Source organism: Salmo salar, chromosome 01 (assembly GCF_965601325.2).
Source record: "Salmo salar chromosome 01, fSalSal1, whole genome shotgun sequence".
Taxonomy (NCBI): Eukaryota; Metazoa; Chordata; class Actinopteri; order Salmoniformes; family Salmonidae; genus Salmo; species Salmo salar.
In genome coordinates, this window is record NC_138291.1 from 161,421,705 (window position 1) to 161,447,942 (window position 26,238).

Below are 26,238 nucleotides of genomic sequence, written 5' to 3' on the forward strand. Positions count from 1 at the left end.
GGAAAATCACGTTTTTGACTGCACTGACTGCACTTACTTGTTGACATTTTTTGTGCCTTTTATAAAGCATTTTTATACAGCCCATATTCCTTTTGAGGCTGTAATGCAGCATTTAGCTAACCTGTCGTCAGTGGAGTTTGCACACCATCGGACAGACTGATAGACAGTCAGATATATGAGGTACCCCATAAATAAATGTTATTGGGTTATTTTCCACTTTGAGATCCCTAATGCATACTGGGAAAGTAGTTGACCTTTGGCCATTATTGACAATACCAGGAAGTACAGCTGGTAACACCATTCCCAGTTCATCCATCACAGCCAATAGAATTACTGCTTCTTATAAAAAAGCCAGCCTACTGTATCCCATGCCAAGGTTTCCTGGACAAACAGACACATTTCACACAGCATCAGTCAATGGACGCAGAAACAAGTGTGTTTGTGTGTGTTTCTCTCTCTGCATCACCTTCCTCTGATTTTTAATCAACTGTTTACTCAGACCAGGGCCAGTTACATCACTGCCCAACCAGTTAGCCACACACACACACACACACACACACACACACACACACACACACACACACACACACACACACACCAGGCTCTCCATGATATGAAAGCCATTTCCCTCTGTCAGAAGTTTAGTTAAAAGGGCAGTAGTCACAAATGCTGAGTAGCCTAGTAGTTTAATGTCTTATGAGAATGTTGCCAAAACACAAATGAACAGGGTGTCTATTTCCAAAATATGCTGTGTTTCGATCAGTCAAGCCAGTAGACTATTTTTTTTTACATTTAATTTGTGACAGACCTACAAGTCTACAGTGTAGGCTAAATCATTTTGAGTTCCTGCAAGTGAGAGGGGAGTGAGAAGGGGGGAATGGGGAGGAAACGAGAGAATGGGGGAATAGGGAGGAAAGGAGAGAAGGGGGAGGTCTCCTTCAGATTCTCTCAGCACACGGTGAGAAGTGGTTGGGGGAGGTCAGAGAGCTGGAATTCGCCGCTCGGAAATACATTCAATGACCTAACGTTATAATGTTGCCTGACAATTCGCCTCGCAAATAGATCTATGCGGTGTTGACAACAATATATATATATACTTTCAGATAAATATTTGGTTGCAGTATTCTGCAAAGTTGCAAGACAATACAGAAGATGATCGGAGTTTCCCCATGTTTTCTCCAAGAATAGGAACGTATTGAGTAAAGTAAAATGCCTTGAGATTTGCTGCTGCTGGAGATATCTTTACTGAAACCGGTCGAAAACTTGACCAAGTAGGCTACATGTGAAGTATTTGTGCTGAACGTGTTTTTATACCTCTTCTCTCGGAAGATAGAGAGACCGCTCCATTGCTACTCCGAAATCAATGGCCATTAACGTTCCTCGAAGCTTCACCGCGCCACTGCATTTGAACTCTGGAAAAACACCGCATTGTTTACGAGAGTTGTGACTTTAAGGTTTAAAAGACATCGACGGAATCGGACATTTAATTACTTTCTTTTAGACGTCTAACCTACCTTCTCGAGGGGAGCTGCACAAGGATCAGAAATTCAGGTGAGACACTACATTCAATGCGACCAATAGCCTAGATGTCCACAGTCACGGATACAATGTTGCAGCTTGCTTTGGCCTATGTGATCCGTAAACATTTGAGAAAACAATTCTACTTTTAAATAAAGTAGGTATAGACCGATCTGGCCATTCATGATCATATTGGAATTATCCCACATAGGCTATAAGAATGTTATGCAATTTAGGGGCCCCTGCCAGTGTTAGCCCTAACAAAGTAAAACAAAAAATCATCCTGATTTAGATGCGTTATAAAAATTAATGAGCCTTCGTAAACTATAACTATGCTTCACAAATCATTTGTAACCATGTCATAAATGCCAACCTTTATAATGCCTTATTATGAAGGCTTCATTAATCATGTATAAGATATACACAAAGATGACCACATAATTACAAACCACAGTCCAGCTAGTAAGCTGTGACCCATGTCTCTCTCTCTGACTGAGGAACACACCGTAAAGCAGTCAGTCGCGTCACATGCCACCGCAATGGGCAGACCGACCGCCGTGGGTGTACACGTATCAGTTTAATCTGTTTACGGTAAATGACGCTTGTGCGTGTGACATTCCAACTCTGATGAGATCCGGCTGTTCATTCAGCAGCACGCGCCATATCTGCTGTTCGTTGACTCATCACAGCGCTACCGCATGACCGGTGAGTCACGCGCAGAACCAACTGTTTATTTTTTTATTTTACATTTATTTAACTAGGCAGGTCAGTTATGAACAAATTCTTATTTTCAATGACGGCCTAGGAACAGTGGGTTAACTGCCTTGTTCAGGGGCAGAACGACAGATTTTTACCTTGTCAGCTCGGGGATTCGAACTTGCAACCTTTCGGTTACTAGCCCAACACTGACCACTAGGCTACCGAACTGTCACCTGCTCCTTAATAGAATGTGAATATAAGTAGTACTGTTGCCACATGATCCGTGGGCCATGCATGACATTGAACAAGTTATTGGGCTGGTTTCCTGGACCGAGATTAAACCTGGTGCTCAACTAAAAAAAACACTTTCAATCGAGTTTCTCCTTTGAGTATGTTTTTTTATCTGTCCAGAAATGGCTCATTATGATCAGAAGACCATTTTGGATGTTTATGTCAGCACATACACACAATGACGATAATAATGGTGTGGTGTGAGTTCAGTTTCAAGTGTACTTGTGTAATGAATACATTGGAAATCTAAGTCTTACTCGCCAGGGTAACAGTGAGAGACTGAGATACTGAATGTGAGTGTGAGAACTGACTCTGCCATTTGGAAATGGAGGGAATGTGTGATGGCTGCTAATCTGAATCAGATACCACATTCTGAGAGGAGAAACAGATGAGTAGAGAGAGATAATAGAACAGATAGAGACTGGGAGAGGGATAAAGAGATGAGTGGGGAGGTAGATAAAGGTGTATGGTAAGGCACTGAGCTGTTATCCAGGCCTATAGAAGACTCCAGGGTCACTGACCAGGAGTGTGAGTGAGTTAGGTGGATAAAAGTCTTACAGCAGACCTGTGTGCTTTCTGTTCTACTCTCAACCTGTCCTCTGTCTCCCGCCATTCAGCCTCTGTAAATAACAGTACTACAGCTGGGTTGTATAGTTGCACAATCAATGCCTTCATGGATGCTTCATGGTAGCATATCTCAGCCATGGCTCCCCTTGACACACAGGTACACACCATGAGCTGTTTTCCAGTTTACAGGAAAATGGTGTGTTACTATGACAGCGTTACTATGTCGGGTGGACCAGGCCAGGGCTGAGGTAGAATGTGGTGTGTAGGTAAAGGCTTTTGGAATGGAACATCTGGAGAGGTCACATCTGCCAGAAAGAGAGGGAGGGGGAAATAAAAAGATAATCTTAGGAGAACTAGAAATTGTCTGACTGAAGGGATTAGATGTAGGGGGGTGAGGGAAAGATAATCTTAGGAGAGCTAGACAATATCTTATTGAAAGGATTAGGGGGGGGGGGGTAATCTTAGGACAACTAGAAGTTGTTTTATTGAAAGGATTAGGGGGGGGGGGTAATCTTAGGACAACTAGAAGTTGTTTTATTGAAAGGATTAGAGGGGGGGGTAATTTTAGGAGAACTAGAAGTTGTCTGATTGAAGGGATTAGAGGGGGGTAATCTTAGGAGAACTAGAAGTTGTCTGATTGAAGGGATTGGAGGGGGGGATAATCTTAGGAGAACTAGAAGTTGTTTTATTGAAGGGTTTAGAGGGGGGGTAATCTTAGGAGAACTAGAAGTTGTCTGATTGAAGGGATTGGGGTGGTAATATTAGGAGAACTAGAAGTTGTCTGATTGAAGGGATTGGGGTGGTAATATTAGGAGAACTAGAAGTTGTCTGATTGAAGGGATTGGGGTGGTAATATTAGGAGAACTAGAAGTTGTCTGATTGAAGGGATTGGGGTGGTAATATTAGGAGAACTAGAAGTTGTCTGATTGAAGGGATTGGGGTGGTAATCTTAGGAGAACTAGAAGTTGTCTGATTGAAGGGATTAGAGGGGGGGATAATCTTAGGAGAACTAGAAGTTGTCTGATTGAAGGGATTGGGGTGGTAATCTTAGGAGAACTAGAAGTTGTCTGATTGAAGGGATTAGAGGGGGGGATAATCTTAGGAGAACTAGAAGTTGTCTGATTGAAGGGATTGGGGTGGTAATATTAGGAGAACTAGAAGTTGTCTGATTGAAGGGATTAGAGGGGGGGATAATCTTAGGAGAACTAGAAGTTGTCTGATTGAAGGGATTAGGGGGGTAATCTTAGGAGAACTAGAAGTTGTCTGATTGAAGGGATTGGAGTGGTAATATTAGGAGAACTAGAAGTTGTCTGATTGAAGGGATTGGGGTGGTAATATTAGGAGAACTAGAAGTTGTCTGATTGAAGGGATTGGGGGGGTAATATTAGGAGAACTAGAAGTTGTCTGATTGAAGGGATTAGAGGGGGGTGGTAATATTAGGAGAACTAGAAGTTGTCTGATTGAAGGGATTAGAGGGGGGGATAATCTTAGGAGAACTAGAAGTTGTCTGATTGAAGGGATTAGGGGGATAATCTTAGGAGAACTAGAAGTTGTCTGATTGAAGGGATTAGGGGGGTAATCTTAGGAGAACTAGAAGTTGTCTGATTGAAGGGATTGGGGTGGTAATCTTAGGAGAACTAGAAGTTGTCTGATTGAAGGGATTGGGGTGGTAATATTAGGAGAACTAGAAGTTGTCTGATTGAAGGGATTAGGGGGGTAATCTTAGGAGAACTAGAAGTTGTCTGATTGAAGGGATTAGAGGGGGGGATAATCTTAGGAGAACTAGAAGTTGTCTGATTGAAGGGATTAGGGGGGTAATCTTAGGAGAACTAGAAGTTGTCTGATTGAAGGGATTAGGGGGGATAATCTTAGGAGAACTAGAAGTTGTCTGATTGAAGGAATTAGGGGGGGATAATCTTAGGAGAACTAGAAGTTGTCTGATTGAAGGAATTAGGGGGGGATAATCTTAGGAGAACTAGAAGTTGTCTGATTGAAGGGATTAGAGGGGGGTGGGGTGTATGGGGAGGAAGGCATGGGAGAAAGATGGAGTAGGGAGATGTTTCCGGTATGTTGAGGCCCTCTCCTCGATAGAGAGCTGGTGTGATGCTCTATTCCTGGCCTAGCGACTCTATGCCACCCTGTGTGTGTGTGTAGTTACTGTCTCTCAGACCATCAGTTTTTATCATATCAACCCCCCTGAGTCACTCTAACAGCCTCCTCTAAGCTATACACAGAACCAGCAAGCTGACCCGGTGGCTTCTAGTTTAAACCAGCAGCATCTGCAGAATAACAGCACAGAAAATAACTAGCACTGGACTTGAAGCTATTTTGGAAGGTTTTACTTGCAATGATCACCATTTGTATGGGTTTTCTACCCTGCTCTGGTTCAAAGCAACTCTCTTTGTATAAGACCGTCTGTTAAATTGCTGAAATGGATGTCAAAGTTACTGTTATCTGCATTTTCTTCTCTCCGAAGTTCCTTTAGAATTTAAAGAAGCCACACAGCAAGGCTGGGGCAGGTAGAAAGTGGTCTTATTTCTGTTCTTATTGTGTCTGTGGTGATTGTGGTGATTTGATAACTACCACAGTGAGGTTTACAGAACTGGGTGTGTTAGCTGTTAGCTAGCTGTTAGCTTCTATGGCAGGGGTGTCCAAGTCTCCTTCCGAAGAGCTATGGCAGAGGTATGCTGGTTTTCTCCTACCCTGCTCTAACACACGTAATTCAACCAATTGGGGCCTGATAAGCAGCTGATGAGTAGAATTGGGTGGGGGGGGGGGGGGGGTAGAGCTGGAGCAAAAGCCTGCATACTCTATGTCTCTCTCTTTTACTCTCTCTCCTATGTAATAAGAAGACTGTGTCTGCCTAGCTGTCTCTGTGCTGGGCGCACTGCTGTCAGCTAGCCAGCAGTAGGATGGAGACTCTCCACCACAAAACTCATAAATCTGCAAACAAACTCATCAATTTAAGAGACTCTTTAACGTTAGTGTGGGGTTGAGTTACGGGCAGTGTCCATGAGGGTAAATTCTCTGTGTGTGTGGTGTAAATCAAGGGCATTAATGACATCTTCATAAACCTGCCACTCTACTCTTTACTGTTACACATCTCCCACTCTGGGTCATCACCCTGACACACACACACACGCACACTGGCTGCCAGTTCTGAAGGACAGAGTAACCTTCAGTAATGCCCACACCATCCCTAGCTGCCAGCTACAGTAGTGTCCAAATTTCAGTAATGTTAATTTACCGTCAAGCTGTTCAACATGTTTCTGACTCTACAACAGTATATAATGACAAGGGAGATGATGTATTATAGAATATATTTACAGCTCTCCTGGGTGTTAGTCTCTCTACATCAGTGTTTGTTTGTGGTCTGGAGCGGTCTCATAACACCTAAACACCAGATCCATCTTCTCAATAAGACTTTAACACTGTGGCACTGGCAGGCGGACTGTGGGGCATATGGTGTTTGGGCTGAGGGTGCAGGTTAAGGCGTCCGCAATCTCCGCATGCTTCCCATCAAAACAGTTCGGGAAAGTTTGTACATATATTAATCATGACGTTTTTGTTCGTTTTGGTCTTTGGTAAGGTTTTTTCGGCTGATCTTGCACACAACATTTTTTCTCGAGACAAGCCGAAGTCGGTAGCCAAAGTCTACGCCCCTTTGTCGGTGATTGGTCAACAGTAGGGATTCTTCAATTAAGTGTTTGTCATTCAACCAGAGACTAATCATTTTCATGCTCATTTTTTCATTGATAAATACTGCACCAAACATCTTAGTTAGATGTAAAATTGCGCAACTAAGATCTCCTCTGCAAAAAACTTCTAAATGAATGACAGAATTCTTGAGTTATCTTAGATGAAGTCTGACTATTTTGAGGAAGTGTATACTGGTTACAGCGTCTCAAGATGGACAAACAGTACTATTGCTGCTTAATGACTTTTAAGGGAGTATGCGTGCACACTTATTCAGCACTCGGCTAGGCGCCAGCCAATACCAAAGCATGCTGATGCCTTTAGGGGGAAGCATAACAAAACTGTGATAAAACACAGCTTTGTTTTGGAACGTTTGATGGGCATTAATATATGACAGGTGAGCTGACGGGACAAGCGTCGAAAGATGTTATAGTGTGAGGAGTGTTGGAAGCTGTGAAAAGAGACACCAGAGCATGTGTCACAGCCTCTACCAATGTCCTCCTGCGAGCATGGGCTGACCAGTTAGAGCCTGACGCATATATTTTTCGGGTCCGATTCCGATTTTTGGGGGGACAAACTTACCGATACTGATATACATTTTCCACACTAGGTTCTCATAAATTGGCATCCAAAAGAGCAATTGTCCAATAATTGTGCTTCAAATGTTGATTTCATACATCGTGACAATAATGACAAGTGTTCATATAAGCATGAGATTCCCTTTTATCATCCTATTTATTAAATATTGGTTATCGGCTGATAGTATTGGTGAACTGATATATCGGACGGGCTTTAGACAGGGTAGCAGTGTCACATCCTTTTCTTGCCATTTATTTTCATAAAATGCCTTGTCTTGTCTTTAACATATTCATGAATGTCCCTCTCTTTTTTCCTCTTACAGTTCCCCACCTGAAGAGTTGATGGTTGTAGGCTGATACATTTAAGCGCCCTCTACAGCCAGCCCTGTACCAGTAGCCCCTGCCATTCCAGTACTGTACCAGTTAACCTATACCAGTGCCAGTATGTTATTGTCCCGCTGGTCTCTGCTGCTCCTCTGGTCACTGCTGGTTCTACTGATTTACTCTCCCCTGACCCAGTCCAGACCAGCTGCTGCCCACGTCAGCGACACAGGTAAGAAACATGGGCCACATAAAGATCTTAAATTCTCTTTCTTTCTTGCTTGTGCTCTCTCGGTTGTAGTTGACAGACAGGGCTACGTCTCATTAGCCTTCTGTGTGTGTGTGTGTGTGTGTGTGTGTGTGTGTGTGTGTGCGTGTGCGTGTGCGTGTGCGTGCGCGCGCGTGTGTCTGTGCGCGTGCGTGTGTGTGTGCGCGTGTGTCTGTGTGTGTGTGTGTGTGTGTGTGTGTGTGTGTGCTTGTGTATACTCACGTGAGCCTTCTTTTCCTCTGTGTTATTTAATCTATTTTAATCCCTCAGGTTGAGGGTTCTGGGTTCAGGCTGAGGGTTCTGGGTTCAGGTTGAGGGTTCTGGGTAGAGGTCGACCGATTAATCGGAATGGAAGATTAATTAGGGCCGATTTCAAGTTTTCATAACAATCGGAAATCGGTATTTTTGGACGCCGATTTTTGACCTTTATTTTACTAGGCAAGTCAGTTAAGAACACATTCTTATTTTCAATGACGGCCTAGGAACGGTGGGTTAACTGCCTTGTTCAGGGGCAGAACTACAGATTTGTACCTTGTCAGCTCGGGGTTCAATCTTGCAACCTTACGGTTAACTAGTCCAACGCTCTAACCACCTGCTTTACATTGCACTCCACGAGGAGCCTGCCTGTTACGCGAATGCAGTAAGAAGCCAAGGTAAGTTGCTAGCTAGCATTAAACTTATCTTATAAAAAACAATCAATCAATCATAATCACTAGTTAACTACACATGGTTGATGATATTACTAGTTTATCTAGCCTGTCCTGCGTTGCATATAATTGCTTAGGTACACGTTGCTCCAACCATAAACCTCAATGCCTTTCTTAAAATCAATACACAAGTATATATTTTTAAACCTGCATATTTAGTTAATATTGCCTGCTAACATGAATTTCTTTTAACTAGGGAAAATGTGTCACTTCTCTTGCAAACAGAGTCAGGGTATATGCAGCAGTTTGGGCCGCCTGGCTCGTTGTGAACTGTGAAGACTATTTCTTCCTAACAAAGACAACCAACTTCGCCAAACGGGGGATGATTTAACAAAAGCGCATTTGCGAAAAAAGCACAATCGTTGCACGACTGTATCTAACCATAAACATCAATGCCTTTCTTAAAATCAATACACAGAAGTATATATTTTTAAACCTGCATATTTAGCTAAAAGAAATCCAGGTTAGCAGGCAATATTAACCAGGTGAAATTGTGTCATTTTGCGTTCATTGCACGCAGAGTCAGGGTATATGCAACAGTTTGGGCCGCCTGGCTCGTTGCAAACTAATTTGCCAGAATTTTACGTAATTATGACATAACATTGAAGGTTGTGCAAAGTAACAGGAATATTTAGACTTAGGGATGCCACCCGTTAGATAAAATACGGAACGGTTCCGTATTTCACTGACAGGAAAAACGTTTTGTTTTCAAGATGATAGTTTCCGGATTCGACCATATTAATGACCTACGGCTCGTATTTCTGTGTGTTATTATGTTATAATTAAGTTTATGATTTGATAGAGCAGTCTGACTGAGCGATGGTAGGCAGCAGCAGGCTCGTAAGGGTTCATTCAAACAGCACTTTCGTGCGTTTGCCAGCAGCCCTTCGCAATGCATTGCGCTGTTTCTGACTTCAAGCCTGTCAACTCCCAAGATTAGGCTGGTGTAACCGATGTGAAATGGCTAGCTAGTTAGCCGGGTGCGCGCTAATAGCATTTCAAACGTCACTCGCTCTGAGACTTGGAGTAGTTTTTCCCCTTGCTCTACATGGGTAACGCTGCTTCGAGGGTGGCTGTTGTCGATGTGTTCCTGGTTCGAGCCCAGGTAGGAGCGAGGAGAGGGACGGAAGCTATACTGTTACACTGGCAATACTAAAGTGCCTATAAGAACATCCAATAGTCAAAGGTATATGAAATACAAATCGTATAGAGAGAAATAGTCCTATAATTCCTATAATAACTACAACCTAAAACTTCTTACCTGGGAATATTGAAGACTCATGTTAAAAGGAACCACCAGCTTTCATATGTTCTCATGTTCTGAGCAAGGAACTTAAACGTTAGCTTTTTTACATGGCACATATTGCACTTTTACTTTCTTCTCCAACACTTTGTTTTTGCATTATTTAAACCAAATTGAACATGTTTCATTATTTATTTGAGGCTAAATTGATTTTATTGATGTATTATATTAAGTTAAAATAAGTGTTCATTCAGTATTGTTGTAATTGTCATTATTACAAATAAATAAATAAACAAATCGTCAGATTAGGGTTGAAGGTTCTGGGTTCAGGCTGAGGGTTCTAGGTTCAGGCTGAGGGTTCTGGGTTCAGGCTGAGGGTTCTGGGTTCAGGCTGAGGGTTCTGGGTTCAGGCTGAGGGTTCTAGGTTCAGGCTGAGGGTTCTAGGTTCAGGCTGAGGGTTCTGGGTTCAGGCTGAGGGTTCAGGGTTCAGGCTGAGGGTTCTGGGTTCAGGCTGAGGGTTCTAGCTTCAGGCTGAGGGTTCTAGGTTCAGGCTGAGGGTTCTAGGTTCAGGCTGAGGGTTCTGGGTTCAGGCTGAGGGTTCAGGCTAAGGGTTCTAGGTTCAGGCTAAGGGTTCTAGGTTCAGGCTAAGGGTTCTAGGTTCAGGCTGAGGGTTCAGGCTAAGGGTTCTAGGTTCAGGCTAAGGGTTCTAGGTTCAGGCTGAGGGTTCAGGCTAAGGGTTCTAGGTTCAGGCTAAGGGTTCTAGGTTCAGGCTAAGGGTTCTAGGTTTAGGCTGAGGGTTCAGGCTGAGGGTTCTGGGTTCAGACTGCTACCATGGTGGTTCAATCCCACTGACTCTGTTCTGCTATCTGGAACTGTTCCGTTAGTAGTGGGTCTCTATTCTGAGCTAGAGAAAACAGAACATACATTTACATTTATGGATGTGTGTTTGGGGTGGGGGGATTCTATATTGAGCTAGAAAGAAGCTCTTGAAGGTTTGTCCATTTAGTTTAAAGCTGAGGATGTTTACAGTGATTTTTCATGGTGCCATGGTTTACATATCCTGTCCACACACACATACACACACACAGCTGGTTGGATGTGGAGGATGTGGAGCAGAAATGCTGTTTTTGGTAGGAAAGGATGAATGCCGTCTGAAAGGAGATGGTTTTATTTGTATTGGCGAGTACTGTAATCACAACCATCCTGACCAACCCTAACACTCTGTGTTGTGTGCGCGTGTTTGTACGCGCATGCGTGTGTGCATCTATTTGTGTATGTGTGTGCCCGCATGTTTTTGTGTGTTTCGCTTCCAGCCATCTGGTATCCAGCTGAGTGTGTGTGTGTGATACTGTTGTTTTGGAACCCATAAATTCTTGTTTTTCTCTCTTAGTCAAAAACACCTAAATGTAACTTTTGCGCCGCAAACTATTTTTCCATAAACAAAGCCTGCTCCCAATTTCCCATATCCTTCTCTCCTTCTCGTTGCTTCGTTCAAATAAAGGTTTTTGGACTTCAACCAACTCCCCCTGCTTTTCTCTCTTTTACTGGATTCCTTTCTTTTTTTTTCAGTAATTTTTTTGCTTTCTTTGTCTTTATCCCCTCGCTCTCTCGCGTCCTCGCTCTCTCTTTCTCTTGCGCGCGCTCTCTCTCTCTGTCTATTTTTGACAACCTCTCATTGAGAATGTTCCCCCTGCTATGAGCAGGCAGTATTCAAGACCTCCCATAATGCAGTTTCTGTAGACCTCTCCCTCTAGATGACAGACATGCTGTATTCAAGACCTCCCATAAAGCAGTTTCTGTAGACCTCTCCCTCTAGATGACAGACATGCTGTATTCAAGACCTCCCATAATGCAGTTTCTGTAGACCTCTCCCTCTAGATGACAGACATGCTGTATTCAAGACCTCCCATAATGCAGTCTCTGTAGACCTCTCCCTGTAGATTACAGACATAATGTAGTGAGGTTGGGAGCTTGAATTCGGGGATGGTCTGTGTCAGTCTGTGGTGATGCTGATTATGGACCTAATATCTGTAGATTAGAGGAGAAATGATGACTGCTTTTCTGGTGTAGGTCCTGCTGAGAGGTTGGGAGATACAGAATCTGTGGCAGAAAATGTCCTGAGTTACTAATATATTAGTAATATATTGTATAGTAGTCAGTAATCCTGATGAGAGGTGAAAAGGGATGTGTGGTAGTAAATGTCCCTGCTTATAGTAATCACTGATCTGATGTGACCAGATCTGTGAATGCTGTGGAATGGAACCTGATCCGACTGTGTCTAATGGTAGAAGGAAGTAGGCTTTTTCTCATTCAACGTATTCAAACAAGACCCATTAAAGATCTGAAACGTGCTGCTTTTCCCTCCTCTCTCCCAACTCGCCCTTTGTTCACAACCATTTGTCAGGATGAAGGTGGTGATTATTAGTGTGTTTGTTTATCTCTGAGCTGGGGGTTAGGGAGCAACAGGGGAACTGGTGTGTGTGTGTGTGTGTGGCAGCTTAAAGGGGTAAATGTGAAAGGTTAATCTTTAAGCCGTTTCCCTTTTCACTCAGCAGGAGCATCCCAGACCCCCACAGAGTAACCCTGCCTCAGCCCTTCCTGTTTAAACACACACACACACACTGGTTTCTATTTTTGGTTTACGTTTTCTTCTCTCTCCATAGCTGACATGCTGGCATCTTCTGAGGACGAAGATGATGATGACGAGTCTTCTTCAGAGGAAAATAAACTATCTAACAATCAGGAGCTCCAATGTAAGCTCCTTCTCCTGACCTCTTTCCCTGCCACTTCCCTTTCTCTCCCCTTTGCTTCCTCTAGCTTTATTGGTCTGAAAAAGTAGTTACTAGCCAAACCAACTGAAGAAAGATTGATATTGAATCAAAAATGTGAAATATAAATACCTCTCCCTCTCTCTAGTGATGGCTCCTCAGTGGGCGACTCCAGACAAGATGGAGAAGAGGCTCCATGCCGTTCCTGCCAGTAAGACTGTTAAATTTCGTTGCCAGGCGACTGGTAATCCCACACCAACTTTGCGGTGGTACAGGAATGGGAAAGAGTTCAGGAAAGACCAGCGCATTGGAGGCTTCAAGGTATGTGTTTTTGTATAGCCCTCTGCTTCATACTGGGTTGTCTGTTGAGTTGTGTATCATCTGTCAAAGCCCCAGTGCAGCCAAAAACATGAATTTCTTGTGTTTTATACACTGAGTGTACAAAACATTAAGGACACCTGCTCTTTCCATGACATAGACTGACCAGGTGATTCCAGGTGAAAGCTATGATCGCTTATTGATGTCACTTGTTAAATCCACTTCAATCAATGTAGATGAGACAACAATTGCAACCCAATATTAGGAAGGTGTTCTTAATGTGTTGTATATACAGTTGAAGTCGGAAGTTTAAATACACCTTAGCCAAATACATTTAAACTCAGTTTTTCACAATTCCTGACATTTAATCCCAGTAGAAAATTCCCTGTCTTAGGTCAGTTAGGATCACCACTTTATTTTAAGAATGTGAAATGTCAGAATAATAGTTGAGAGAATGATTTATTTCAGCTTTTATTTCTTTCATCAGAAGTTTACATACACTCAATTAGTATTTTGTAGCATTGCCTTTAAATTGTTTAACTTGGGTAAAACGTTTCGGGTAGGCTTCCACAAGCTTCCCACAATAAGTTGCGTGAATTTTGGCCCATTTCTCCTGACAGAGCTGGTGTAACTGAGTCAGGTTTGTAGGCCTCCTTGCTCGCACATGCTTTTTCAGTTCTGCCCACAAATGTTCTATGGGATTGAGGTCAGGGCTTTGCGATGGCCACTCCCAATACCTTGACTTTGTTGTCCTTAAGCCATTTTGTCACAACTTTGGAAGTATGCTTGGGGTCATTGTCCATTTGGAAGACCCATTTGCGACCAAGCTTTAACTTCCTGACTGATGTCTTGAGATGTTGCTTCAATACAGCCACATAATTTTCTATCCTCATGATGCCATCTACTTTGTGAGGTGCACTAGTCCCTCCTGCAGCAAACACCCCCACGACATGATGCTGCCACCCCCTTGCTTCACGGTTGCGATGGTGTTCTTCAGCTTGCAAAACTCCCCCTTTTTCCTCCAAACATAACAATGGTCATTATGGCCAAACAGTTCTATTTTTGTTTAATCAGACCAGAGGACTTTTCTCCAAAAAGTACGATCTTTGTTCCCATGTGCAGTTGCAAACCGTAGTCTAGCTTTTTTTATGGCGGTTTTGGAGCAGTGGCTTCCTTGCTTAGCGACCTTTCAGGTTATGTCGATATAGGACTCATTTTACTGTAGATATAGATACTTTTGTACCTGTTTCCTCCAGCATCTTCACAAGGTCCTTTGCTGTTGTTCTGGGATTGATTTGCACATTTCGCACCAAAGTACGATTGCGTGATCCCATGGTGTTTATACTTGCATACTATTGTTTGTACAGATGAATGTGGTACCTTCAGGCGTTTGGAAATTGCTCCCAAGGATGAACCAGACTTGTGAAGGTCTACAATTTTTTTTCTGAGGTCTTGGCTGATTTCTTTTGATTTTCCAATGATGTCAAGCATTTCTACTTTGCCAAAATTAAATTACTAACACAACACAAAATGTGTATTTTTCATGGCTATTCTCATGTTTTCACTCCTTTGCCTCTTTCTCTCACGCTCTTCCTCTCTCGCTGTCTCCCTCTTTTAGCTCCGGGACCACATGTGGACTATAATAATGGAGTCAGTGGTTCCGTCTGATAAAGGCAACTACACCTGTCTTGTGGAGAACAAGCACGGCAGCCTCACACACACCTACCAGCTGGACGTAGTGGGTCAGTATGTGTGCATATTTATTTATTTATTTCACCTTTATTTAACCAGGTAGGCAAGTTGAGAACAAGTTCTCATTTACAATTGCGACCTGGCCAAGATAAAGCAAAGCAGTTCGACAACATACAACAACACAGAGTTACACATGGAGTAAAACAAATATACAGTCAATAATACAGTAGAAAAATAAGTCTATGTACAATGTGAGCAAATGAGGTGAGATAAGGGAGGTAAAGGCAAAAAAAGTCCATGGTGGCAAAGTAAATACAATATCCTCTCTAGGGTCGGCGGGATGAAATCGTCCCACCTACTCAACAGCCAGTTGAATCCCGTGGCGCGTTATTCAAATACCTTAGAAATGCTATTACTTCAATTTCTCAAACGTATGACTATTTTACACCATTTTAAAGACAATACTCTCGGTAATCTAACCACACTGTCCGATTTCAAAAAGGCTTTACAATGAAAGCAAAACATTAGATTATGTCAGCAGAGTACCCAGCCAGAAATAATCAGACACCCATTTTTCAAGCTAGCATATAATGTCACATAAACCCAAACCACAGCTAAATGCAGCACTAACCTTTGATGATCTTCATCAGATGACAACCCTAGGACATTATGTTATACAATACATGCATGTTTTGTTCAATCAAGTTCATATTTATATCAAAAACCAGCTTTTTACATTAGCATGTGACGTTCAGAACTAGCATACCCCCCGCAAACTTCCGGTGAATTTACTAAATTACTCACGATAAACGTTCACAAAAAACATAACAATTATTTTAAGAATTATAGATACAGAACTCCTCTATGCACTCGCTATGTCCGATTTTAAAATAGCTTTTCGGTGAAAGCACATTTTGCAATATTCTGAGTAGATAGCCCGGCATCACAGGGCTAGCTATTTAGACACCCACCAAGTTTAGCCCTGACTAAAGTCAGATTTACTATAAAGAAAATGTTATTACCTTTGCTGTTCTTCGTCAGAATGCACTCCAAGGACTTCTACTTCAATAACAAATGTTGGTTTGGTTCAAAATAATCCATAGTTATGTTCAAATATCCTCTGTTTTGTTCGTGCGTTCAAGACACTATCCGAATGGTAAAGAAGGGTGACGCGCACGCTGCATTTCGTGACAAAACATTTCTAAATATTCCATTACCGTACTTCGAAGCATGTCAACCGCTGTTTAAAATCAATTTTTATGCCATTTTTCTCGTAAAAAAGCGATAATATTCCGACCGGGAAAGCGTGTTTACGTACAAAGAGAGAGAAAATAAAAACATGGGATCCCCTCGTGCACGAGCCTCAGTCTGATGGTACTCTGACCGGCCACTATCCAAACGTGCTAATGTTTTTCAGCCAGAGGCTGGAATTACATCATTCAGCTTTTTCCCGGGTTCTGAGAGCCTATGGGAGCCGTAGGAAGTGTCCCGTTACAGCAAAGATCCTCAGTTTTCAATAAACAGAGCCAAGAAGAACAAGAACTTGTCAGACAGGCCACTTCCTGTAAGGAATCTTATCAGGTTTTTGCCTGCCATATGACTTCTGTTATACTCACAGACACCATTCAAACAGTTTTAGAAACTTTAGGCTGTTTTCTATCCAAAGCCAATAATTATATGCATATTCTAGTTACTGGGCAGGAGTAGTAACCAGATTAAATCGGGTACGTTTTTTATCCGGCCGTGCAAATACTGCCCCCTATCCCCAACAGGTTAAAGCAAGTAAAACACTGGAATGGTAGATTTGTAGTAGAAGAAAGTGCAAAGTAGAAATAGAGATAATGGGGTGCAAAGGAGCAAAATAAAATAAATAAATACAGAAGGGGAAGAGGTAGTTGTTTGGGCTAAATTATAGATGGGCTATGTACAGGTGCAGTGATCTGTGAGCTGCTCTGACAGCTGGTGCTTAAAGCTAGTGAGGGAGATAAGTGTTTCCAGTTTCAGAGATTTTTGTAGTTCGTTCCAGTCATTGGCAGCAGAGAACTGGAAAGAGAGACGGCCAAAGGAGGAATTGGCTTTGGGGGTGACCAGAGAGATATACCTACTGGAGCGCGTGCTACAGGTGGGTGCTGCTATGGTGACCAGTGAGCGGAGATAAGGGGGGACTTTACCTAGCAGGGTCTTGTAGATGACCTGGAGCCAGTGGGTTTGGCGACGATTATGAAGCGAAGGCCAGCCAACGAGAGCGTACAGGTCGCAGTGGTAGGTAGTATATGGGGCTTTGGTGACAAAACGGATGGCACTGTGATAGACTGCATCCAGTTTGTTGAGTAGGGTATTGGAGGCTATTTTGTAAATGACATCGCCAAAGTCGAGGATCGGTAGGATGGTCAGTTTTACGAGGGTATGTTTGGCAGCATGAGTGAAGGATGCTTTGTTGCGAAATAGGAAGCCAATTCTTGATTTAACTTTGGATTGGAGATGTTTGATGTGAGTCTGGAAGGAGAGTTTACAGTCTAACCAGACACCTAGGTATTTGTAGTTGTCCACATATTCTAAGTCAAAACCGTCCAGAGTAGTGATGCAGGTGCAGGCAGTGATCGGTTGAAGAGCATGCATTTAGTTTTACTTGTATTTAGGAGCAGTTGGAGGCCACGGAAGGAGAGTTGTATGGCATTGAAGCTCGTCTGGAGGGTTGTTAACACAGTGTCCAAAGAAGGGCCAGAAGTATACAGAATGGTGTCGTCTGCGTAGAGGTGGATCAGAGACTCACCAGCAGCAAGAGCGACATCATTGATGTATACAGAGAAAAGAGTTGGCCCAAGAATTTAACCCTGTGGCACCCCCATAGAGACTGCCAGAGGTCCGGACAACTGGCCCTCCGATTTGACACACTGAACTCTATCTGAGAAGTAGCAGGTGAACCAGGCGAGGCAGTCATTTGAGAAACCAAGGCTGTTGAGTCTGCCGATAAGAATGTGGTGATTGACAGAGTCGAGAGCCTTGGCCAGGTCAATGAAGACAGATGCACAGTACTATCTTTTATTGTTGGCGGTTATGATATCGTTTAGGACCTTAAGCGTGGCTGAGGTGCACCCATGACCAGCTCAGAAACCAGATTGCATAGCGGAGAAGGTACGGTGGGATTTGAAATGGTCGGTGATCTGTTTGTTAACTTGACTTTTGAAGACTTTAGAAAGGCAGTGTTGGATAGATATAGGTCTGTAACTGTTTGGGTCTAGAGTGTCTCCCCCTTTGAATAGGGGGATGACCACGGCAGCTTTCCAATCTTTAGGGATCTCAGATAATAGGTTGAGAGGTTGAACAGGCTAGTAATAGGGGTTGCAACAATTGTGGCAGATAATTTTGGAAAGAGAGGTTCCAGATTGTCTAGCCCGGCTGATTTGTAGAGGTCCAGATTTTGCAGCTCTTTCAGAACATCAGCTGATTGGATTTGGGAGAAGGAGAAATGGGAAAGGCTTGGGCGAGTTGCTGTGGGGGGTGCAGTACTGTTGACCGGGGTAGGGGTAGTCAGGTGGAAAGCATGGCCAGACGTAGAAAAATGCTTATTGAAATCCTATCCTCAGTGCAGTGGGCAGTTGGGAGGTGGTGTTCTTATTCTCCATGGACTTTACAATGTCCCAGAACTTTTTTGAATTTGTGTTGCAGGAAGCAAATTTCTGCTTGAAAAAGCTAGCCTTAGCTTTTCTAACTGCTTGTGTATATTGGTTTCTAACTTCCCTGAAAAGGTACATATCACGGGGGCTGTTTGATGCTAATGCAGAACGCCATAGGATGTTTTTGTGTTGGTTAAGGGCAGTCAGGTCTGGGGAGAACCAAGGGCTATATCTGTTCCTGATTCTAAATTTCTTGAATGGGGCATGCTTATTTAAGATGGTGAGGAAGGCATTTAAAAAAAATAACCAGGCATCCTCTACTGACGGGATGAGGTCAATATCCTTCCAGGATACCAGGGCAAGGTCGATTAGAAAGGCTTGCTCGCTGAAATGTTTCAGGGAGCGTTTGACAGTGATAAGTGGAGGTCGTTTGACCGTAGACCCATTACGGATGCAGGCAATGAGGCAGTGATCGCTGAGATCTTGGTTGAAAACAGCAGAGGTGTATTTAGAGGGCAAATTGGTTAGGATGATATCTATGAGGGTGCCAGTGTTTACGGCTTTGGGGTGGTACCTGGTGGGTTCATTAATAATTTGTGTGAGATTGAGGGCGTCAAGCTTGGATTGTAGGATGGCTGGGGTGTTAAGCATGTCCCAGTTTAGGTCACCTAGTAGCACGAGCTCTGAAGATAGATGGGGGGCAGTCAGTTCACATATGGTGTCCAGAGCACAGCTGGGGGCCGAGGGTGGTCTATAGCAGGCGGCAACGGTGAGAGACTTGTTTTTAGAGAGATGGATTTTTAAAAGTAGAAGTTCAAATTGTTTGGGTACAGACCTGGACAGTAGGACAGAACTCTGCAGGCTATCTCTGCAGTAGATTGCAACACCGCCCCCTTTGGCCGTTCTATCTTGTCTGAAAACGTTGTAGTTAGGGATTAAGATTTCAGAGTTTTTGGTGGACTTCCTAAGCCAGGATTCAGACACGGCTAGGACATCCGGGTTGGCAGAGTGTGCTAAAGCAGTGAATAAAACAAACTTAGGGAGGAGGCTTCTAATGTTAACATGCATGAAACCAAGGCTATATATATATTAGTACCAGTCAAAAGTTTGGACACACCTAGTCATTCCAGGGTTTTTCTTTATTTTTACTATTTTCTACATTGTAGAATAATAGTGAAGACATCAAAACTATGAAATAATACACATGGAATCATGTAGTAAGCATAAAAGTGTTAAACAAATCAAAATATATTTTAGGTTCTTCAAAGTAGCCACCCTTTGCCTTGATAACAGCTTTGCACACTCTTGGAATTCTCTCAACCAGCTTCATGAAGTAGTCACCTGGAATGCATTTCAATTAAAAGGTGTGCCTTGTTAAAAGGTAATTTGTGAAATGTCTTTCCTTCTTAATGCGTTTGAGCCAATCAGTTGTGTTGTGACAAGGTAGGGGTGGTATACAGAAGATAGCCCTGTTTGGTAAAGACCAAGTCCATATTATGGCAAAAACTGCTCAAATAAGCAAAGAGAAACGACAGTCCATCATTATTTTAAGACATGAAGGTAAGTCAATGCAGAACATTTCAAGAAGTTTCCTCAAGTGCAGTCGCAAAAAACATCAATCGCTATGATGAAACTGGCTCTCATGAGGACCGCCACAGGAAAGTAAGACCCAGAGTTACCTCTGCTGCAGAGGATAAGTTCATTAGAGATAACTGCACCTTAGATTGCAGCCCAAATAAATGCTTCACAGAGTTCAAGTAACAGACACATCTCAACATCAACTGTTCAGAGGATACTGTATGAATCAGGCCATGGTAAAATTGCTGCAAAGAAACCACTGCTAAAGGACACCAATAATAAGAAGAGACTTGGGCTAAGAAACACGAGCAATGGAAGTTAGATCGGTGGAAATCTGTCTTTTGGTCTGATGAGTCCAAATTAGAGATTTTTGGTTCCAACCGCTGTGTCTTTGTGAGACGCAGAGTAGGTGATCTCCGCATGTGTAGTTCCCACCGTGAAGCATGGAGTAGATGGTGTGGGGGTGCTTTGCTGGTTAAACTGTCTGTGATTTCTTTAGAATTCAAGGCACACTTAACCAGCATGGCTACCACAGCATTCTGCAGCGATACGCCATCAAATCTGGTTTGCGCTTAGTGGGACAATCATTTGTTTTTCAACAGGAAAATGACCCAACACACCTCCAGGCTGTGTAAGGGCTATTTGACCAAGAAGGAGAGTGATGGAGGGCTGCATCAGATGACCTGGCCTCCACAATCACCCGACCTCAACCGAATTGAGATGGTTTGGGATGAGTTAGACCGCAGAGTGAAGGAAAAACAGCCAACAAGTGCTCAGCATATGTGGGAACTCCTTCAAGAATGTTGGAAAAGCATTCCAGGTGAAGCTGGTTGAGAGAATGCCAAGAGTGTGCAAAGCTGTCATCAACGCAAAGGGTGGCTACTTTGAAGAAACTAAAATCTAAAATATATTTTCATTTGTTTAACACTTTTTTAAGGTTACTACATGGTTTCATATGTGTTATTTCATAGTTTTGATGTCTTCACAATTATTCTACAGTGTAGAAAATAGTAAAAATAAAGAAAAACCTTGGAATGAGTAGGTGTGTTTACTTTTGATATGTGTACCTTGAGTGGTACACATATGTAAACACTATGTTAGTGTTTTTGTATCACTCACATTGCATTGATGTTTTCTGTTTATTCTAGAACGTTCCCCTCACAGGCCCATCCTCCAGGCAGGCCTGCCAGCTAATCGTACGGCCATGGTTGGTAGCGACGTGGAGTTTGTCTGTCGAGTGTTCAGCGACCCTCAGCCCCACATCCAGTGGCTCAAAAGCATCACCATTAATGGCAGCAGAGTGGGACCAGACGGACTGCCTTACGTACGCGTACTTAAGGTACACACACACACACACACACACACACACACACACACACACACACACACACACACACACACATATATGTACATGTTCTGAAGGTTAACGCACACTGTATTGACGAGGGCTAAAAAATGTCTCTTTCTCTCTCAGACTGCAGGGTTTAACACCACAGACAGGGAGATGGAGGTGTTTACTCTGAGGAACGTGTCTGTGGAGGATGAAGGAGAGTACACCTGTCTGGCAGGAAACTCTATAGGACTCTCTCACCACTCTGCCTGGCTCAGTGTGATCAAAGGTACACATGCAAAAATAAACGGTATTATTCTGAACTTTATTCACCTTGTGTACAAACCTTTGCAGCCCAATGTGCTTTATACATTTGCACTTAAAATGGAAGAAGAAAGAAAACAATGTAAAAAATGTTATGAATTCATCCTACTTCACTCCCTCTCCTCCAGACCTGCCCCCCTCCCCTGTACCATCTCAGGCCTACCTGGAGATCTTCATCTACTGCGTTGGTTTCTTCATTATCATGTTCATGGTCGGCGTAGCGACCGCCTGCCGACTAAGCTGCTCCCCGAAGAAGAGCGACTTCAGCAGCCAGCTGGCCGTTCACAAACTGGCCAAGAGCATTCCCCTACACAGACAGGTAACACACACATACTAGTGATCCATGATCGTGTGATGCGTAACCTTTGCTTGAGACGTGAATACTTTTTTTCCTGAGCTAATCCATAGGCTTTAGTTCAGCGGGCTAACTCTTATTACAGTATATCCTCTCTCACTACCTCCCCTTCTCTTTCTCAAGGTGTCAGTAGACTCTTCTTCCTCTCTACAGTCGGGGGTGTGTCTGGTCAGGCCGTACCGCCTTTCCAGTGGAGCCACGCCCACCCTGGTCGGCGTGTCAGTGTATGAGCTGCCCGCAGACCCACTCTGGGAGCTGTCACGAGACAGGTACTAGAGGGCTTATATCCCTGCATAGAGAATACCCAATCTATAATATCGGCATACATAACCCTACATATTGCATACATAATCTGCACACGGTGCTCATAACTTAACCAAGGAGATTCATAACCTCCATGCACAGGACATTCATAGCTGTATGTGTCTGTGTTCTAGGCTGTCTCTGGGGAAGCCACTGGGGGAAGGTTGTTTTGGTCAGGTTGTGCTAGCAGAGGCTGCAGGTCTGGACAGAGAAAAACCCTCTCGTCTCACCAAGGTTGCCGTCAAGATGCTCAAAGGTACATAAAACTACTTCCTGAAATATATTCCTAATATTTAAGGAGATAATTCAAAATAAACTGAAAAACAGTGTTTGTATTGGTTGATATTGATTTGATGTCACATCCTGTTTCCTGTGTAGCGGACGCCACAGAGAAGGACCTGAGTGATCTGATCGCTGAAATGGAGATGATGAAGATGATCGGGAAACACAAAAACATCATCAACCTGCTGGGAGCCTGCACACAGGATGGTAATACTGGTGCTGTGTGTGCTTGTGTATGTGTGCTTGTGTATGTGTGCTTGTGTGTGTGTGTGCAAGCGTGTGAGCGAAATAGCATTTTATTTGCACAGATGAGTACAATGGCCACAGTACCAAGGGGTGAAAATAACAGCAGGGGTCCAAGCGCTGAACCTCGGGGAACACCACATTGTTTATTATAACCCTTCCCTCTCCCTCCAGGCCCTCTCTACGTGGTGGTAGAGTATGCATCTCAGGGCAACCTGAGGGAGTACCTGCGTTGTCGGAGGCCTGTGGATCTGGAGTACTGGTCTGGGCCAACCCAGGCCCCCCTGGACAGCGTAGAGGTCAGGGAGCTGGTGTCTGCTGCCTACCAGGTGGCCAGGGGCATGGCATACCTCGCCTTACAGAAGGTCAGAGAAGAAACCAATGTTATTGTCTGTCTTTTTGTCTGTATGTCTCTCTCTTGTTCTTCTTTTCATCTTTCTGTGTTTCATTCTCTTCGTCTGAATCTATTACTTTCTCTTTCTCTACCTCTCCCTTTACTGGACATTAGTGTAAATCAGTCAACCAATAAATTAATCAATCCCGTTTTTTTCTGTAGTGTATCCACAGAGACCTAGCAGCCAGGAATGTGTTGGTGACAGAGGACAATGTGATGAAGATAGCAGACTTTGGTCTGGCCAGAGACATCCACCACATAGACTACTACAAGAAGACCACCAATGTAAGTAACATGATCACAGTGGAGCGAGTAGACGACTGAAATTCAGACATATAGATGTTTTAACCCAGGGGTGGCAAACTCATTCCACAGAGGGAATTAATTTTTCAATTAAAACCTAGACAAAAGCATTAGACAACCAAGTGAGGGGACTTTCTTACTAATTAGTCAGCTTAATTAATCAATCAAGTACAGGGGTAGAGCGAAACCCTGCAGACATTTAGCCCTCTGTGGAATAAGTTTGACACGTGTTTTAACCCCTTGTTTTCCTCCCAGGGTCGTCTGCCAGTGAAGTGGATGGCTCCAGAGGCTCTGTTCGACCGCATCTACACACACCAGAGTGACGTGTAAGTCACACTCCTAACTCCTAATATACATTCTGTGGTGTTGTGCTATCCATCCTGTTGTTATGTGTCGGTAGGTTTACGTTCAAGCCCAGCAATAATTGTCCCTGAGAAAGTGATGTTGATTGTATTGAATTCTGTTGTAGGTGGTCGTTTGGGGTGTTGATGTGGGAGATCTTTACTCTAGGAGGGTCTCCCTACCCAGGGGTCCCTGTAGAGGAGCTGTTCAAACTGCTGAAGGAGGGACATCGTATGGACAGGCCAGCCGCCTGCACAGAGGAGCTGTGAGTACACACACAAAAAAAACACAAGTATACTGTAAGAATGTCCTCGCAAGTAGAGTAATACAAACACACGCTCTGTTGTAACACTGTGGTGTGTGTTCTCAGGTATATCATGATGAGAGACTGCTGGCACGCTGTTTCATCTCGCAGACCAACCTTCCAACAGCTGGTAGAGGATCTGGACCGCACACTCTCACTCATGACCAACCAGGTAAACAAACACATTCACGCACACACGCACACACACAAACACAGTGTCATTTTTGTATCATTTGAATTTTTCCCCTGAACGTGTCCTCCCTCCCTCTCGCAAATCTCTCTAGGAGTATTTGAATCTGTCCATCCCTGTGGTCCAGTATTCTCCATTGGGTCCAGACACCAGCAGCTCCTCTGACTCTGTCTTCTCCAGGGAGACGACTCACGGAGCAGAATACTCTCCCCTGAGCCCATCCTGGACCTCCACCCTGCTCTACACCCAGCACACCCCCTCTAGGACCCCCTCTCGTACCTCCACCCTGGCCTACGCACACCACAAACCTTCCCGAACCCCGTCTTGAACCTCCATCCTAGCCTACGATCACCACAGCATCTACCCTGACGTACACCCGCGGACACAGCCAACGCTGATCTAAAAACACTGCCCTGCCCATACACCTTAACCTATCCACCTCCCTTTTAATCAGTCCCTACCCCCCCTGGCTCCTATGTGCAGCCCTTCCTCGGTGACTGGGAGACCTACCAGAGGGAAGGACACTACCTGAGTGCTTTATCCCCTCGTTCTCCAATCTGCAAAAGGACCTAGTGGTTTCATCTGACCTGCTTTTCATTTTTGGAGCGATGCTCATTCACACAGATAAAGACAATGGAAAAGACAGACACATGGAGGGTTATAACAGAGTCATAAGACATGAAATAGAGTTTGCACAAATATGGACTCTTCTCTCCTCCTCCCCAGGACTATACTGAACTATTAAAGGGATAGTTCACCCAAATGACACATTAGGAAAGGGGGATACCCAGGCAGTTGTCCAACTGAATGTATTCAACTGAAATGTGTCTTCCACATTTAACCCAACCCCTCTGAATCAGAGAGGTGAGGGGGATGACTTAATCAACATCCACTGCGCCCAGGGAACAGTGGGTTAACTGCCTTGTTCAGGGGCAGAACGACAGATTTTTACCTTGTCAGCTCGGGGATTCAATCCAGCAACCTTCCGGTTACTGGCCCAACGCTCTAACCACTAGGCTACCTGGCGGTTTTCTTAAACCGTAAGCAAGGTATGAGACAATGTATCAGAGCAATCTATGCTTTGGTTTATTTTCTCTGGCACTATTTTCACATGCTAACATTTTAGTATTTGTGACACATATCCCATTCAAGTCATGGGACTGATATTAGCATTTGTCACCCATGTACAAAAGACCGAAGTGACTTTGTTGAGCTTCACAATCAATTTAAAATACTTTTGGATAATTTGGACATAATGTGCAAAAAATTATAATATCGGTTCCATGACTTGAATTGGATCTGTGCCACAAATGCTAAAACAGTGCAAGGGAAACTAAACCAATGCATGGATTACTGTCATACATTGTCCATAGACTGCTTACAGGGCAAGGAAACCAATGTGTAATTTTTATTTGGGTGAACTATCCCTTTTAATGTAGGGAGACTCTCCCAGGAGTAAGAGGAGGAGGAAGAGGAGAAGAAGGCTGCTACACATTATTGATCTTCATCGCCATATTATGAAACAAGCTGCTGCTTTGCTGAGCAAACGATACAGGATATAAAAAGGAAATTGATACCAAGGAAAAATAATGTTATTTTGTAAATACAGTATATTACGAATTGTTAATATGAATACATATTTCCAGTATTTTAATTTTATACCTGGTAGCTTGTTTTTATCCCTGTCATTGAAATGACATCTAAGAGAGGTGTGGATATGATGCTATGTGTTAGAATCAGAGGAAAGAAGTGGCTATGATGCTATGTGTTTTAATAAGCTAATATCATACCAGCAGTGTTAGTCAGTCAGGGCTTGCCTTGAGTATCAGTCTCTTGTCTGGACTCTATGGACACTACAGTGTTATGTTGAGGTTAATGATAATGTAAATGATAATGCCATGGTTTTAAAACAGTGGCAAATTCACTTATCTCCAATGGAAGTCTACCTGCCTTTACAGAGCATGCCTTTATTAAAGGTATTGTAATAAAGAAAATGGCATTACAAAA

At 43.4% G+C, this 26,238-nt stretch overlaps 1 protein-coding gene across 2 annotated transcripts; it reads left to right on the forward strand.

Moving 5' to 3' along the window:
• The first annotated feature begins 928 nt into the window (after positions 1 to 928).
• On the forward strand, positions 929 to 26,238 carry LOC106567959 (fibroblast growth factor receptor 1-A). Of its 2 annotated transcripts, none has more exons than XM_014137885.3 (17): positions 929 to 1,551; positions 7,673 to 7,902; positions 12,552 to 12,641; positions 12,805 to 12,977; positions 14,593 to 14,716; positions 21,010 to 21,200; positions 21,336 to 21,480; positions 21,644 to 21,834; positions 21,994 to 22,139; positions 22,308 to 22,429; positions 22,552 to 22,662; positions 22,873 to 23,063; positions 23,255 to 23,377; positions 23,651 to 23,721; positions 23,865 to 24,002; positions 24,108 to 24,213; positions 24,326 to 26,238. In XM_014137885.3, the coding sequence occupies exons 2-17, from the start codon at positions 7,794 to 7,796 to the stop codon at positions 24,557 to 24,559; spliced, it is 2,265 nt and encodes a 754-aa protein (XP_013993360.1). In that variant the 5' UTR covers positions 929 to 1,551; positions 7,673 to 7,793; the 3' UTR covers positions 24,560 to 26,238. The 2 variants fall into 2 exon arrangements, with proteins under 2 accessions (XP_013993360.1, XP_013993368.1); XM_014137893.2 differs by lacking the exon at positions 929 to 1,551 and adding an exon at positions 2,137 to 2,223.